This window comes from Nematostella vectensis, chromosome 9, assembly GCF_932526225.1.
Source record: "Nematostella vectensis chromosome 9, jaNemVect1.1, whole genome shotgun sequence".
NCBI classification, from domain to species: Eukaryota; Metazoa; Cnidaria; class Anthozoa; order Actiniaria; family Edwardsiidae; genus Nematostella; species Nematostella vectensis.
The window spans coordinates 4,435,465-4,452,587 of NC_064042.1; the positions used below are offsets into that span (position 1 = coordinate 4,435,465).

At 42.2% G+C, this 17,123-nt stretch overlaps 3 protein-coding genes across 3 annotated transcripts; all 3 read left to right on the top strand.

Moving 5' to 3' along the window:
* Nucleotides 1–1,398: 1,398 nt before the first annotated feature.
* On the top strand, nt 1,399–5,882 carry LOC5517327 (pinopsin). Its single transcript, XM_001637246.3, has 3 exons — nt 1,399–4,093; nt 5,105–5,245; nt 5,511–5,882. Exons 1-3 carry the CDS (start codon nt 3,156–3,158, stop codon nt 5,701–5,703), a joined length of 1,272 nt encoding a protein of 423 aa, XP_001637296.3. The 5' UTR covers nt 1,399–3,155; the 3' UTR covers nt 5,704–5,882.
* Nucleotides 5,883–8,653: 2,771 nt separating this feature from the next.
* Nucleotides 8,654–12,338, top strand: LOC5517328. The gene is made up of 4 exons (XM_032387318.2): nt 8,654–8,954; nt 9,721–9,865; nt 10,690–11,397; nt 11,685–12,338. The coding sequence occupies exons 1-4, from the start codon at nt 8,923–8,925 to the stop codon at nt 11,763–11,765; spliced, it is 966 nt and encodes a 321-aa protein (XP_032243209.2). The 5' UTR covers nt 8,654–8,922; the 3' UTR covers nt 11,766–12,338.
* A 953-nt stretch (nt 12,339–13,291) lies between these two features.
* Nucleotides 13,292–16,996, top strand: LOC5517329. The gene is made up of 5 exons (XM_001637248.3): nt 13,292–13,425; nt 13,900–14,232; nt 14,881–15,199; nt 15,602–16,470; nt 16,690–16,996. The coding sequence occupies exons 1-5, from the start codon at nt 13,344–13,346 to the stop codon at nt 16,932–16,934; spliced, it is 1,848 nt and encodes a 615-aa protein (XP_001637298.2). The 5' UTR covers nt 13,292–13,343; the 3' UTR covers nt 16,935–16,996.
* The last annotated feature ends 127 nt before the right edge of the window (nt 16,997–17,123 follow it).

Consider the following 17,123-nt stretch of genomic DNA (forward strand, 5'->3'; position numbering starts at 1 on the left):
ACTTGATGCTTCTGTCATTTTCTTTTTAGAATACGGTGTTATAGTGATGTAATTATTTTATGGGATACATTCAAAAGTCATGGATTTCTTGAGTATTTGGATTTTTTACGTGCGAATTTTAGTTTTGCCGCAAAAGGAAACCTCTTATGAAGATATTTGCGATATCGTATTTTCAAAATTTTGCTCCCAAAAATGCAATGTTTTTTTTTCTTTTGCGGTGCGCAAAGAAACGCGCTCCCTTAGGCAAAAATTTAAAATTAACTAATTAGGGGTAGCGAATTGAATTGTCTGACACAATCTGCCAAGCTAAAAGGTTTCTGACATATTCCAGGAGATTTCTTCCAATTCACGTAAATGAAATTACCATCATCGAATCCTTATTGGCTAACCTTTTTAAAAAAAGTGAAGATGATGGTAGCCTGCGAGCCACTGTATAAAGGAAAATCAATTATAAACCCATCATCGCATAGATAAAAATAATGAATAAAGATTACCCATATATTGCTATTATCTCTTCTCCGAATCTGATACTGGCGCGTTTTTGTTACCAAAAGGGAAAAAAAAACTTTTGTTTCATTCTCGATGCCAGTGTTTTTAACAAATATATGATATTATGTGAATGAGGCTCACCAACTTGTCAGAAGAAAAATAGACTGCGCACTTGAATAATCATTTTTGTATTTCACTAAGTCGAATGTAAACTAAATATTAGGACACCTACTTTGGATGTCAAAAAGTCAAGATATTTTTTGATTTTATTTGATAATGACATGTTTTTATTTTTAAAATCATGTTTTTCCTGCAAGGAAAAAATAATGCCAAACATTTGTGTAGATTATTGTTAACTTTTAATTTAATATAAAGTAAACTTTTACTTTAAATTATATGAGCTTGAAAATAATTTGTATTTTTCCTGAATTATTGGAGTGGATTTAAGTTTTATGTCTGTGACAGGAAATCCTTAGATTCACATCGGAAATGACATGATAAATAGACTTGATTGTAGACTTAACAAACAAGATGAAAGGGAAAATAAATCAATTGACGTAAAGTTTGGTATAATCTGGTTTACTTTCAGGAACTATTTCTGACATCAGAGCATCTTTCCTCTCTCGTGACACACTAAGGCAAACTTTAAGAGCGCATCTGCTGATAAGGAAATGGCTGCTTAAAGGTTCTTAAAGTACCTTTTTTAACTGTACCTTTTTTTTCTTTGTTTGTTTGTATTCTACTCTTTACTTGATTATTGTGTTGCGGAAGAAAACAACAGCGTGGAAAGAAACAATAACGCACATCTGACAAATGACGTAAACCGAAATATAGATTGACTAGCCAGCCAAGGGTAGACCGTGCAGCTAATTATCGAAAGGATTCGCCGCTTGTGCTTTAGGCAAATTTCTTATTCACTTTTTAATAATCCACACTAAGAAAAGTACACCTATGTTACAGCTGAAACTAAATCACAATTTAAAGCTATTAAATGAGTGAAACGCCTAGCGCTTACCATATAGAACGTGCATACATATCGTTATACAAACCTGAGATTGTTTCATTTTTAAATGCTTTAAAAGCAACGTCTAATCTGAAACAATGGTTCTTATCGCCCTCGCTACATCACGTACTGCATGGTAGTATCTCCGTTTAACGTTTTTATTACGCGCGAAGTAAGAAGCGTCATGCAGGTACGCGAAACCTAAGAGTTTTAGTGGGCAGAATAAAGAGAATATTCGGTAGCCCACTCTATTACCGCAATGCTGAAAAAGTTATAGACTTAAATTTGCTGTTAACTGGGCGGCATTAATATCGAAGCTCTCATAATAAGTGGAATATATTATGCATTTATTTCGATAACTTGCTTGCGTGATTCTCAAAACGTCATTTGTCATCGTCATTGATGTCTCATTGAACAAAAAACCAAACCCCATTGAATTTTATACATGAATTTCAAATCTTTCCGTACCTTCGTTGCTGCGGTTTTCAAGTCAAGAGAAAGTTTAAGATTCAAGTTTCATCTAAGAAGCCGCCCTTGTGAGTTCTCGGACAAAAGTGAGAAACTTGAGTAACGAATAGGATGCAATCCTTCTGCCATAAGGCAATTAATTCTTTTTTACTTTGCGAACCTCCATAAACGTTTTCCTGTTTTCATGATAACTTACCATTTCGCAGCTTGGCGGTTTTTTCTACCCCCCAGCGCTACATATTATTCAATGTGATAACAAATGGCATTATCTCATTTTTGAGATATCAAGATAGAGTGTCGCCAAAAAACGGCTCCGACTCTAACAAAGCCCAATAGACAAAGCTCGTCTACATACAAGAATAGCCGAGGACTCGTTCGCCTTAGTAAAGAAGACATTGGATAACAGCGCTTTAAATGATGAATATTCTACAAGGTTGATGAAGTCATTGGTGTGTTTGTACGTTTTCTGCGTCAGATATCCGGTGATTTTATTGTCGCCAAAGGTCAATGTTATTATTTCAAGATATTTCATGCTCTACAACTCGTATGAACATTTTTAAAGCTACTTCAGAGAACAGACGTTTAGTAAGCGACTCTAAAAAAGGGACAGTTTACATTTGACAATTCTCTAGCATTACCGCACCGGCAATACAAGTGTTGAGTCGGTAATATCAACTTTACGCCCCAAGTCAACATCATTTGTCTTTGAGCTAAAGATATTAGCCAGAGAAGAGGAGGGATATCTTCACAACATATTACCAGGCGTTGCGAAAGGGTGGAAAAGCCAGGACTAAAGGTTATACAAACGGACATTTCGAAGACGATTTCTTCGCAACATAACCAGACCTTGCAAACGGGTGGAAACGCCAGGACTAAGGTTATACAAACGGAACGTTTCGAAGACGATTTCTTCACAACATAAACAAAAAAGGGTGGAAACGCCAGGACTAAAGGTTATACAAACGGACATTTCGAAGACGATTTCTTCGCAACAAAAGCAGACCTTGCAAACGGGTGAAAGTGAATAAGAGGGCAAAAAAACTGGCCAGATCGAAAAATTGTAAACGCCAAGAAAAGGACAAGAATCGAAGAGGAATCGCTTCAGAAGACAGACACACCAGAGGACAAAACATATTGCCCTTAATATCCGGCTTTATTGTACAGTCGTATAAAAACTAAATGGTATTTGCACCGGATGAACATGACAAGTGAAGTGTTGTATAGCCCGGGTATCTACACGGCTTTTGCTGTCTGCCTCGTGTTTCTGTTCATCCTCGGTGGTGTAAGCCACTCTCTCGCCTTTATCGTCCTCTTGCACCGTGAACATCTAGCAAAGGAGCTCAACCCCTTCCTTCTAAACATCTGTATCGCGGACACTATCGCCTTACTTGTTGAGTTCCCGCTTGTTTTCGTAGCGTGCGTGAATCACGGGTGGTCCCTCGGGACTGTTACATGCTACATGGCTGGCATCACGGGAAGTGTTACGGGAATCGTGATGCTTTTCACGCTATCCTACATGTGCGTTATCATCTACCATCACATCAACGAGAGGGACCTCGCAACTAGCAGTTTCCATCTTAGTCACTTAACAAACGGGAACCCTGTGGCGTGGCACAGAGGCTGGAAGCACTTACTGGTAATATGGCTATGCGCATGCGTGCTTCTACTCCCCACACTAGTAGGGTGGGGGTCTATTGCGCCGCAAGTTGGCTGTTCGGTATGTGCGCCTAACTGGGGCGCGCAGACTGTCGCTCATTCCTCCTACATGGTGGCCCTCACCATTCTTGGGTTCGCACTGCCGATGTCTATAGCCCTTGTGTACTTGATGAAGATCTACCGCTACTCCACACACCACCCCAGTGGGGCACAGCCCAACGTGTTCAGCTTTCAATATGTGAGAGCGCGCGCGCAGCACATGGCGGCAGCTAAGGTGGTGTCGCTTCAGGTGCTGGTGTACTTGCTGCTGTGGCTACCGTACTGGGTGTGTGGCTTTGTGGTGCTCGTGTCTGGGGGCGGCGACATGGTCCCGGCAGGGGCGAGTCCGGGGAGGCAGGCGGCGGCGGCACTACCGTGGATCTTGGCGCATGTTGGACCCGTGTTCTGCCCTTGTGTTTATGCTGCTATGAATAACCGGTGAGTATGGGGGTTATGTAATAATGACGCGCCTACGCTCCCGCGCAATACCGAGTCACACAAAGCATCCATTTCCGTTGGATAATTCAAGAAAATAACTAAAATACTTTCAATCTAATATCGTTAATAAAGCATCAGAATTAAACCGTAGATGGCTATTTTAAAGTTTCCTTACGAACAGATCGTTGTATTTTCAAAAGCAATAACATAAGCAGAATCTGAGTGATTATGTGTATGAGCCGGTCCTGGTGGAGTACTGTTTAGGGAAGTAGCTAATACATATTTATAGGGCAAGCCTAAGTCATTTAATTTTGGAAGTTAAGCGCCATTTTCTCTCAGATCTCCTTGGTTTAATTTCGCCCCATGTAAGGTAATCCGGAATCCAGATTGTTTTAGCCTTTGTAATCCGGAATACAGCGATTGTAATCCGGAATCCAGAGTCAGGAATCCAGAATCCAAGAAAGTTTGGAATCAGGAATCCATATCTTTGGAATCCACTCATTAAAATTCATGGATTAAAAAAACCTAACAACTGACGGTTAAAGAAGCGCAGCGCGAAATAAAAGGAAAGTAACGCTGTTCCTCGAGCCCTTGCCTTAACATTTTTTTTATCTAACAGGATCTGTAAATCTTTAAACACCAAAAAAGAACGTATACTGCATCCATGTCTACGTAAGACATAAAATCTCGTTAACACTTAATTGGAATCCGGAATCCATAATGGTTTGGAATCCAGAATCCAAGGGTCGGAATCCGGAATTCATAGCCTGAAATTCAGAATAAAAAACTTCTTGGATTAACTTATATAGGGCGAAAAATTCATTGCGAATGTAATATTTCGTAGGGGTGGGGCTTGTCCTTTGTAAAATTCTGGGGGGGGGGGGGGGCATCTACCGTCCTTCCACGGCGTTAGCCACATCACTGCTGGTGTAGTTTGATTCAACTACATTATAAACAAGATGTAAGATACTGGAAAAAAATCCCCAGTAGTGATATCTTACTCCTTCCCAGGTTTCGCAGTACAGTGTCTAGCGTGATGAGTGTCAAGAGATCCCGCCAAGTCACGCCCACTATTAACGTTGATGGCAAGTTTGACAGGTCTGACGTCAGCGACAGTACCAGGCCCTGCTCGCCAAACGTCATGGTTCCCAGGTAAAATACCAATAAGTTGCGCGAGTTTCTAAAACATACATTTTTATCAATATTTGTTCAATCTTTCATGACATATTATACAGCACAATGACAATGTATGGGACACCGATCCCTGTCTATCTCTTGCTAGGCCTTATGTGAGTCAATGCCTTTCTAAACCCATCGTAAGATATGGACTCGTTAAGCTGTTCCACAGCCGACTATATACCTATAGGTAAAAGATAAAGTCTACATATTAATCAACACCGAGTTTATTTTTCATCAGGTCTCCTCTATCGAGTCACGAGGCATTTTCGGTTTCGCCTCTTGTTGACTTAGACGAGTTTACTTCAAAGCTGACTCCACGAAGCCACAGGAAGCTTCAGATAACGCTGCAAGCACTCACACAGGTCATTTCGCCAATGGAAGATAATAATCGCCAGTACAACCGTGAACGGCGAAACACGACTGAGATATAACCTATATAGCCCAAGGGAGAAGAGAGATGACCTTCAGGCATTCAGAGAACATGGCGTCCATCTGAGGAATGCCCCAAGCATTTGAGGACGGCTAACACACGGAAATATAACTACAGGCCCGTACCCAGGATTTTTCTTGGGGGGGGGGTGCGGCATCCGAAAAAGTGGACCTTATTTTCTGTGTGTGTGTGGGGTGGGGGGGTCTCTGATGAAAATCTGACCACCCCCGAAAGAACAAAGAGGGATATTTTTTATGACTTTGCAGTATCTCCACGGAACGCTTGTTGTCGGATTTGGCTACAAACCAGAGTGATCTAGCTTGTGCTTTATAGTTTTGTCTACAATTAGCACATCTATTAAGAATCGAAAGTGGACCTTTGGCCGTTGTGGGGGGGTGCGTTCGCACCCCCTGCACCCCCTTGGGTACGGGCCTGAACCATATACTCACAGATCTCAGCCGATGAAAATGGATGCTACATTGACAAAATGGCGGCTGACAAAGACATGCCTAGAGTATACCATGCGGGTTTTTTTTTTTTTTTTTACTATTTCTCCCAGGAGCAAGGGTGATCAACCGTTTTTTTTTCTTTTGTGTGTGTACCTGAGCATACTTCGTTTATTCCTTTAGAATTCTTCATTGCTCTCGGGAGTTCCTTTATCTTATTACAATTAGTAAACGTTATCTGGCTATATCTGTATTGAATAAATAGAAATTAAAAAAACCGAAAAGGGAAAAGCAAAGGGGAGCGATGCTGAGCGAGGAATATGGACTTGATTAAAAGATTGGAGAATAGGGGTTAGAAAAGGGGAGCAAGGGTGAGCAAGAAGTATTGAATTGTAACTGGTAAACAGTGAAAAAAAAATCGAGTATACATGGCCGCGAATCGAACCTAGTCCAGATACGCTAAAATGAGAAAAAAAATAGACCATACTTCCAGACAAGCGCTGAAACACCGTATGGCAGCATAAAGCTTTACGGCTAAGCTGGAGATTTCGGCCCCAGCACCGCTATCTAGCGAACTGTACAACACAAAGGAACCTGAGGTTCCCGCGCATTAATGGGGAGGCAATAACCAGGATCCCAGCCCTGTCTTAGTCGGTTACGCCACGTACAGCTCACTGAGATGTATACTGAAAATTATCGGGGTCTTTTTCACGCTTGCGTCTCTTGGGAATGGGTGTGTTGTTATAGTAATGTAGTGATGTCGTCACCATGTATAGCACACTACGACCAAGGTTTACATTGCTGCTTTTAGCCTTTGTACTTCTTTGTCCAGTCACGCACGTGCATATGGTATATTTATTTCTGCACCGTACAACAAAAGCAAGCTACAATGAAATGCACGCAATCTAAGATGTTTTGTGTTCTTAGTTTTTAGAAAGTATAGTGATTGAACCCCTCGTAAGCTACTCTCCTCGAATTTATTAGGCGCATTTCAGATTGCTTGGTACAGGCATCGGGTGTGGGGTCTCAAATCTGAATATAGCGTCCAAAAATCATAAATCATGCGATTTAAAGTCTCACAGGCTATAACAACGCACTTTGTAATAAAAAAGCTGACACAGTTTGTTATAAAATCTGACGTACCGAAGGATTTATCGTAGTATTTGCCAATAAATTGTTTGTTTGGAATGAAGATTACCAGATCTGAAATTCAATTCTGATTTCCTGGATGGATGGATGGATGGATGGATGGATGGATGGATGGATGGATGGATGGATGGATGGATGGATGGATGGATGGATGGATGGATGGGATGGATGGATGGATGGATGGATGGATGGATGGATGGATAGATAGATAGATAGATATATAAGTTTATTTAAATCAATTGCAGCATTAAGCTGAATTACTGATTACAGCGCTAATGAAGATAATTTGAAAATTTAACGGTCACAAATTCTGAAAAACGATTTGTACTGTACACTTTACAAAAGCTTGTTCCACTAGATCTAAGAGCATAATTATGGTCAAACCAATGATTGCACCTATGACTATGCATCGCCTCTTCCCTCCTCCGCCCCCTTTCCCTCACCCTACACGCCTGGATCTCTTCACCTCACCCCCATCCCCTGGATAAAAAACGCCCCATGTAAGAACGCCCCGATCTAATGAACGCTCCCTACCTAAGCTTACAAGTTTGTAACGCCCCACTGACAACCCCTCCCCCCTACCGTCCCTCCAAGCTTAAAAACAAACGACATAGGAATTTCGGTAATATAAATCAAATTTAAGTTTGGCTTCTACTGGGTGAGACTTGCTAAAGAAATGCTACGCAGGCTATAATTTAACGTGATCCTGACTAAGATTTTGTTAGATTGTTATAGTTTGTGTGAAGAACGCCCCTCTCTAATGAACGCCTCTTATCTATTGGGCGTGACGCCCCTCTCGGACCATCGAAATTAAACTCCCCGGACGTTTATTAAATCATTTACGGCATCCCTAGTCTCTACACAGGGAGCCCACTCAACTCGGCGCATTGTTTAAGTTAGCATGTGCTTTGAACTTCATTTGTGAATACCAATTAGGTCACGAAGTCTTCAATAAAACTACTTCCCAATACATATGTCTTACTCTTTATTGCGTTTGTAACACTTATTTTATACCCCTGCGTCGAATTTTCTCATAAAATATTCGGGTTGAGTGGGCTCCCTGTGGTCTCTAGTGGATGGAGTTTTACATGACGCCAAGATGGTTAGAATGCCGTGAGGACATGAGACGTTATATCACTGCATTGCGTAATTGTTTTCATACCTATGAAGCGGGCGCACGCCGTGTATTTATTGCTAATTAAGCTCACAATAGCGCTAAACGACTGAGCTCCAAAGTAGCTAAAATAAACAGTCTCCTTTACTTTACGCGATGACCAATCACAATGCTGCATTCGCACACCAACGTGCTGAAATAATGAAACCATATTCCCTGGAGATAGCCCCCACTAGAGCAAAATTTAAAACGGCCGTTTGTTGGTTTTTACGATGCCTATCTTTGAGTCTCTCATGATTTACGAAATGTAGCTTTGTGTATGAGATCATACGGATCTTCAATCGGAGTATAGAGAATCGTGGGTTAAGGTATATTAAGAAGCTATTAATACCACAGATTCGTCCCGATCGGAGATCCCAGGTGGACCAACAGCCCGCTTCAGCTGTCAAAAACCGTTAAAGAAGTGAGGGGCCGATCAGAGTTAACTGCAAACTGCTGACTGTGCGTAATCATGGCGGAATACCATGTTAACTTCAAGGAAAGGTAAAAGGAGTATGTTCACAAGATTACCGCCAGCTCGGATTTTGTGGTCCTTTTCCTTGATCGATTTCCGATAGCTTTCATTTTGTGTTGAAATAATTCAAATGCTGGTTCTCCTTACACGTTTTTTGTTTGTTCAAGTTTATTGCTTTTTTTTTCTTGAGATCGTGTCTTATTTCGTAGAGGAAGTCGTAAGGAGGTATTTTTTAGCTCCAATTTACTAGTATTTGAGACCTCAAACGATGAATGGAAGCGATGAATGGAACGAAAGAAAAGGAAAAAAGCATGTTCCCGTCGAATTGAATTGAGACTAATATACATTTCTATCCAACGACTACCCTTTTCGAACTATTAAAATGCTCTTATAGACAACTTTATGTTTAATATGTTAGAAAATCATCGTTATTTTTCAAACATATTTAATCGCATTCTTGTTTAATTATTTGCTTTAAAATAATCAAACGTCTCCATCATAACCTTTCGCTCTTTATCCATCTTTATTCTGTCATCCAGACTCGTACCCAGTCGTTATTTGCTGTTGCGCGGACATCCACAGGAACCCTGAAGCGAAGCCGAAAATTCCGGACTCGAAACCGCATTCTGACCGTGCACCATGCGCTTTTTCGACCTCCCCAAAATGCATCGCGCGGCGTCTGGATACGAAATTGTCTGTTATCACAATGCGCGCCTCGTCTCCTTCCACTTATATGTCCGCCCCCCACCCCCACTCCCATTTCTATGTCTTATTTCTCCTCTCCTCGAGGTACAGTGATGAGACAGATCGTAGCAAGAGACTCAACGCGAATCTGATCGAGAGGCGTAGGATGCAGAACATCAACAGCGGGTTTGCAACACTCAAGAAACTTCTGCCTCCGTCGGAGAGAAAGCAGACTAAAGCGGCCATCCTACAGCAGGTGAAAACTCGAACTACCCCCTCCCTTGGTCGTCAGAAAGTGGGTAATTTCTTTTTAAGGATCTTCAAATACTATCCTTTTCAAGCTGTTTAGCGAGGGAGTAAAACGCTATTTATAACGGCACTCATGATATTGTGTTTGTATTACAGTAAAAAAAGACGCGCGTGTAAGAACCTAGTGATTTAAGAACCTGAAGTTAGGTTAGGTTAGTTTTACCCTACTGATGAAGTGTTGTTGCAATAGTAATTCTGCTCAGTACGAGAGGAACCCAAATATAAAAACCTACGAAGCCAAAAAAAATTAAAAGGTTCTTATATGATGTATGTTACTCTATGAAAAATGAAATAAGCTATGGGGTTTAGAATATAAATTTGCTAAACAATAAAAATAAGATTACAGATTTAACATGGCTATATTATTTTCAGCTGCACTTCTGTGATTATGAATCCTACTGTTGATTAAGCAACTTGGGAAAAAATCAAGAACCTAATAAGAACCAAATTTGCTTTAATTGTTAGTAAGTACCCCAAAATATGAGAACCCGTTTTGCCAGACTTGAAAAAATTAAGGTTTTTTCACGCGGTATTTTACCGTACAGGAGAGCGGGTAAAGGGTTGAGCTGGTAAGTTGCATGTTGTGATCAACTCATGCCCCCCCCCCCCCACACACACACACACACACTACATTTACACCAGTTCTCAGTGTCTTCACGCCTGCTTAGATCAAAGCTTCTTAAGGAGGCCAATTTAGAAGATCCTTTCGTAGTAGTTCTACACTCCCCCATCCAATACCATGTAACCAATCCGTCACGTGCTCGTCCCCAGGCCTCCCAGCACATCGTGCGTCTTCAGCGAGCCATCCTTCAGGTCAAGAACGAAAACGAGTTATTACGTCATCGATTAGCCACCAGCCCTGGACCACAGGGATCCCACTACAGTCTAAATACCGGACGCCGAGTGTTCCACCAGGATGCGCCAGCGGCATCAGCCAAAACCACATGCGCACCCCAGGCAGACATGAGGTACAGCGTTGAATTATCACCGCCTACTGAAACCAACGCATGCGGTCACGTGGATCAAGCATGTAGGAGTTTCCATGGTAACCTTCCACTTCCGGTACTAGCGCCGAGAGAGCTGACTAATCCACAGAGCAAGCCACATGCACAGCACATGCACGCGGAAACGAGTTTTGTAGGCGCTGAGGCAAGCTTATCACTTGCTGGCGCAGAGATGCCCTATGAGCATGCGCATCAAGGAGGGCTGCTGACCCCTCCATTTACACCACCGCCACACCACCAGCCGCGAGGGACTGGGATGATTAAGAGCCAGTCGTACACGTATGGGCTCAGCATGCCTCACTCTGAGAACCCGGATGTAAGGAGAAGTCCTTATAAGAAAGCCGCGGTCACTCTCTTCAACTCGCCATGTCAATTTGAGCCCGATATGAGCAGAATGTGGTCAGCGTCTAATGACAGAAAGGCATGCCCAAAGGGAGTCAAGAATAAGCTGTTTGCAAGGCTTGAGTCTGAAACGGTAAGAGTAACGTAACGTGATAGTGTCACATAAATTCTGAAGCGTGACATACGCGTAACACGATCTCGAAACAAGCGTGACATGAATTGCATGAACGTTATCGCAGACCTACACGCGTCATGCGAATATGACGGGCGTGGCACTGACGTGACGGGCCCTGTAATTCAGCCCTTGCCTGCAAAAGGGTGTAATAAACCATTGATTGATTAATTGATTGATTGATTGATCGATCGATCGATCGATCGATTGATTGATTGATTGATTGATTGACTTTCTTTTTGTTGCAGCATGCAAGAGAAGGAATACAATGTTCTGATGGCAACTTGGACTGCCTGCTGACGGCCATAAGTATTGTTGAAGAGACATAAGACTACCCTGTTGCATCTAGAATGGCACCTTAATGCGCCAATCATGTTACAAGTCAGTAACATAAGCTCAAACTTATGCCACATCCATTATAAAAATATATTCATAACTAACTAGTGCCGGTGATCTGTTGGGGGTTTCTTTGCAAACGCGCCCTTCTAATACAGATCCGGCGAAGTCTAGCTTCTCCGTTTTTTTCCGGGGAAAACTCAACCGGTTTTGGGATTTTTTTCCCATTACTGGGTCTGTTACAAAGAGCTGTGTAAACCACTAGTCAAGCAGTATTTTTGCATTTTTTGCCAATTTGTATTACACTTATATATGTTCTATCGTTCGTATTCACTTAGTTAATTATAGCAAGATAAATTCATTGCTTATTCAATGTTAAATATCACCCACGCTGGTCGTGCATTAAACAATTTTTTTTATTTCATATTGGTAAATTGTGCATAGAAAATTCGACTGTGTTATATTGTGTTACATTGAAAATATTATTTTATGACAAATGTAAAATATGTAAAAATAAATAATTGATATGAACAAAAGCGTTATCTAGAATATAGCAGATATCTTTGTGAGTTGCAAAATAGCGGCACATTAAGTTTATTTGTATTCAATTGCACTGTCAATGAAGAGATGAAAACTCGCAATGTCAACTATTTCTTTTAAATATGACGGAGCTCAACTTGTATTCACAACAACAACGGAGGGGGGAGGGGGGGAGGGTACTCTAACCAAATGGGCCAAATGTCGACAAAAGGGAAACAACTTATCCCATCCCACCTCCTGTTGTACTTTACCGTTTAGCAGGGGCGTACGCAGGATTTTAACAAGTTGCAGTCAAAGCATCCAGAAGCTTAATAAAGGCGTGGCCCCTTATCCCGCATCCCCGTGAAGAATTCATAACTCCCGCTTTTGGGTTTGAAATTGGCGTCAATGCGTCAGACTTTATACGATCCTCTGTCATCCTCGATCTGAAATAGGACTTCATTCGTCGCGTGGCCCTGAATGAGTAAGCATTTGATTTTTTCCCCTCTTAATGCAAATAAGATAGCCAAATTCTTTTTAGTCCAGTGACTGCAGGCCTATAGGCTGCGTACGCCCCTGTTTAGTAATATTTACTATTAATATCTTTTGCTCGTTACTGTAATCATCAATAAAATCTGTACACACAAACAAATCTGCGACTGTCTTTCGACTTATTCTTTTAAATTTCGTACTATATCCATGATCCCTTGCAATGCATTATCAAGCACTTATAGATTTGAAGTTGAAAGTTGTTAAAAAACAAAACAAAAACAGCTCGCCCTGCCCTCGCTAACTCAAGGTACCAAATGGCTAACATATTTTAATATGCTAGCAATTCACACGATGGAAATTTTGTTTGACCCCTCCTATATTCCCAAGGGACTTAAAACCAACGAAAACAAGCTCGGGAGAATACGAGTCTTAATCATCCACCTCACTGAAATATTTTGCTTTGTTTTCTTTCTTAACTGTTATTATTACGAATGCAAAGCAACGAAAGGTCAGTTAACCAAGTACTTGGACAGAATTTTTTCAAGAAATAAGTAAGGAAAATGAGTATGTGTGAGACTGGGATCGCACAAGCTTATGTCATTGGGATGGTTTGGATATCTGTTCTACAAACGATACCAGGAGGTGAGAACATCACTCTTCATGAATTTGTAGTAGTCCGCGATCAAAAACGCAGCACACACTTTTACGCTGCAAATCGCTTTAATTTCGCTTTCAAAGTTGTCAAATAAGAAGTGTTGTGGAAACACACACAAGAGAATGATCTTCATAAAGTGTTAGCCGTTGTCTGTCCACCATCTTTCCCCTCTCTGTTCTCCCTTTATTCATCAAAAGTTAGCCCGTTTTACAATAGCAGATCAAGGGAAATCTAGGGATACCCCTAAGCCCCCCCCCCTCGAAGAGAGCTAGATCCCACAAATATGTCCCGTATGCTGGTGCCCCCACCCCCCTCGGGTCGGTCCCTCCACCTCTATACCCCCACCCCCCTCGGGTCGGTCCCTCCACCTCTATACTCCCACCCGACTGTCTGTCCCCACCTGTGTATATTTTGTCCGACCATTGTCCTCTACTTATATGCATCACGCTCTCTCACGGCAGCACCTCTATCACGCGAAATTGGCGTGACAGTCACGTGCACGCCAACATCCATACGCGTAGAGCTGTCACGCAAAGTATACCCTCGTCTTCAGGCCTCCCACATCCGAATGCTCGCTAGCGACGCGAGCTGTCAACCACGACAAAACAAGACTCACTTCACCCTGGAGAGCCCGCTGGACAGCTGCGGTACTGCGCATGCGTATGAGTACGGGATGCACGTGTTCAGCAACGTGGTTCAGCCGGGGACTGGGTCGAGTATAGGGATCAAGTGCAAATATCCCATGTACCAGCTGAGAGGGTTGGTAGACAGAGGTCTGCTCGGAGAAGTGGCCGGTAAGAATTCTAAATTTTTGTATAATAACCTTCATTTGATATCGGGAACGAAATTATTGACGATGTCCCCCGAGCTAGTATGGTCAGCATTTTTTTCAGCGTGCATCCGAATTGTCCCCGCATGATCATATCTTATATTGCCATGTTCGCTCAAAAGTGCTTAAATGCTAGTAATCTCTATAACGGATTGCTTGCTTGAAAAATTCCCAGATATTCCCGATATTATTCCCCGATTGCTCGCAGTATTTTGCTCTCTGTACTTGCGAGTTCAAAAGTACCCGCTAAAGTTCATTTGGTGTACCTCCTATTCAAAGTGTAATGAGGATTCTCAGTGGACCTTATTCAACTAGTGAAAAGAATTTCCTTGGTATTTTGGGAATCGCAAGAATATCAAGTTTACTGCGAGAAATGCGGCAAAATAATATAAGCAATAAGGCCACCTTAACTAAATGTGATAATGATAGTGATGATTGCGATCGTCTTGTTCAATTGGAGAAAAGAATCGCTTACTGTTATCCTTGCTAACCCAGCATTTTTAGTTCCTTAAAATATATGTGTTAACTTTCTCCTTTGACACACCTTAAAAAAGAAGTCCAAAATAACCGGAGCTTCTTTAACCATACATTCTTTGTTTTGTTTTATCCACAGGGCAAAATATTCTAGCACTAAGCGCTCCGCATGAGATAACCGACACCCATTCCATCCACATCAATGAAATCATCCAGTCTGATGTTCCCGACATCAAGGATAAGACGGCCCCAGTTGTCCTCGCCTTTTACCACGACGCTAATTTCTCAACCAAGCTATCACCCAGATCGGTGGTACCCCTGTGGAACGATACCATACCGTTGTACCTGCTGCTGCGACTTGTGGGCTCTGGCTGGAAAGCTCAAATAAAGCGTTGTACTCTTAGAGTTTGCGACAAACACAACATGAAATGCCAAGAAGAGACAATCATGGATCAAGGGTTTGCAGTCATTGTCATTTGCTCATTTATTACTGCGATTTCGAGAAATCTGCGAATTCACAAACTATGCTGTCAGTCATAGGCCTTGAACTGTTTTTTATCGGCCTACACTTTGATGGCTTCCAATCAAATCTCACTGCAACGCGTTGACCAAGCAATGTGTACATAATGAGAAACGGTTTTCGGCTTTTTCGCAGATCATTGGCGCGAGTTCTCGGAATATTCCAATCTTAGTAAAATGTTGTTTAGCCAGCGTGTTAGACAACTGTCACTATTCTGTCTGCTGTTTGATTAATAAAAAACAGCATTGAGGCTTTGTGAGATGAGGCTATCTTAACAGAGTAGGCTGTGAATGCTATACATAGAGTTTTAAATTTTCTTCTTCTTCTTCTTTTTCTTAAGGTGCTGGGATGAAGAAAAGGTTCAAGTTCTCCTCAACTCGACAAACGTCACGCGGTTTGTTGTGCAAGCCGCGACCCATGTCGCCGCAATCATCACAATACAAGCTACATGCTCCCTAAGCGCCTGGAACGAGACATCTACAGGGACCTGGAACGAGACCTCATCAAAGGCCTGGAACGAGACCTTGAAAAAAGCCTGGAACGAGAACTCATCAAAGGCCTGGAACGAGACTTCACTAACGGCTTGGAGCGAAAATGTAACGGCCTTGAACAAGAGTGCGACGGGGGCCTGGAACGAGCCCTCAACGAGCACGTGGAATGAGAATTTAACTATGGCCGGGGAAGCAGTTTTAAAAAGGACATGGAACGAAAGTTCTACGAGGGCCTGGAAGGATACCTTAGTTTCAGATTGGAACATGACCGTTACTGGGACCTCGCACGAGAACATTACAAATGTCTGGGACGAGGAACAAATCCAGCGGCGCAAAAGTGACCCAACTAACAGTATCCAACTCACTAATCGCTTGACCCCCACGCGCCGTCCAGACTGCAGATGCTCAAACCGCAACCATAGTAGAACAAGTCAATACGGGAACATCACTCTTTCTGGTATCCATGGTAACAGTAGCCAGGGCAACAACAGCAACTGGGAGTTTCTGAATAACTCAACAGATCACCTGAACACGACTTTGCTGAACTGCACTTGTGATGACGTTGCCACGGTAACAAGACCAAAAAAGTGCTTGGTGCGTGACCATAGGACAGACTCCGCTGACAGAGACCTGAAGGCTCAGACGGAAATATTGTCGCTCTTCTCGGTTGGTCAGTGGAAGAATGGGTCGATTCTTGCAGCTGACGTCATACTTAATGGTAGGACGTTTTATGTGCGAATGACCACAGCATTTGAGCTTCCGGTTTTTAAGGGTTCAAAAACTTTAGTATGGCGTCTCTTTTAATGGTCGCATTAATAAAACTATTTAAAAAGCCCGAATCAGCCACATTATTGTTATAGCTTCTATTTAATATTAGGGACATTTTTTTGTTTAGAAATGTCGAAAAAAATTTAAAGTACATGCCTTTTTTCCTCAGACACCAACATCACCTTAAACTACACTAAGCCAAAAGCAATTTTGTACGCCAAGCCTCGACTCCAGGCGGTGCTAGAGAAGGAGGCGTGGCTATACGCGATGCTCATACTCCTACTCGTACCAGTCCTCGCTCTCTTTTCCTGGCGAAGACGACGGCGCATGCGTAGATTGAAGGACCGTGCATCCCGCGAGTGCGGGATATTTAACGCGGGACTGGTGATGGAGGACGAAGCTGATATCACGTGATAAAAAGAAGAGAGGGACTGAGACTCGTAAATGCACGAGAATGCATCGCAACGTTCATGAAATATAAAGATAATTTTTGGTAAATGCGCAGCTTTAAAACTGCAGTGTACAGTGTGTTTGCCGGTTAAATGTAATCTTGAGACGATTCATCAAACGATTCATCAAACTAGTGACGCACTGTAGGATTCT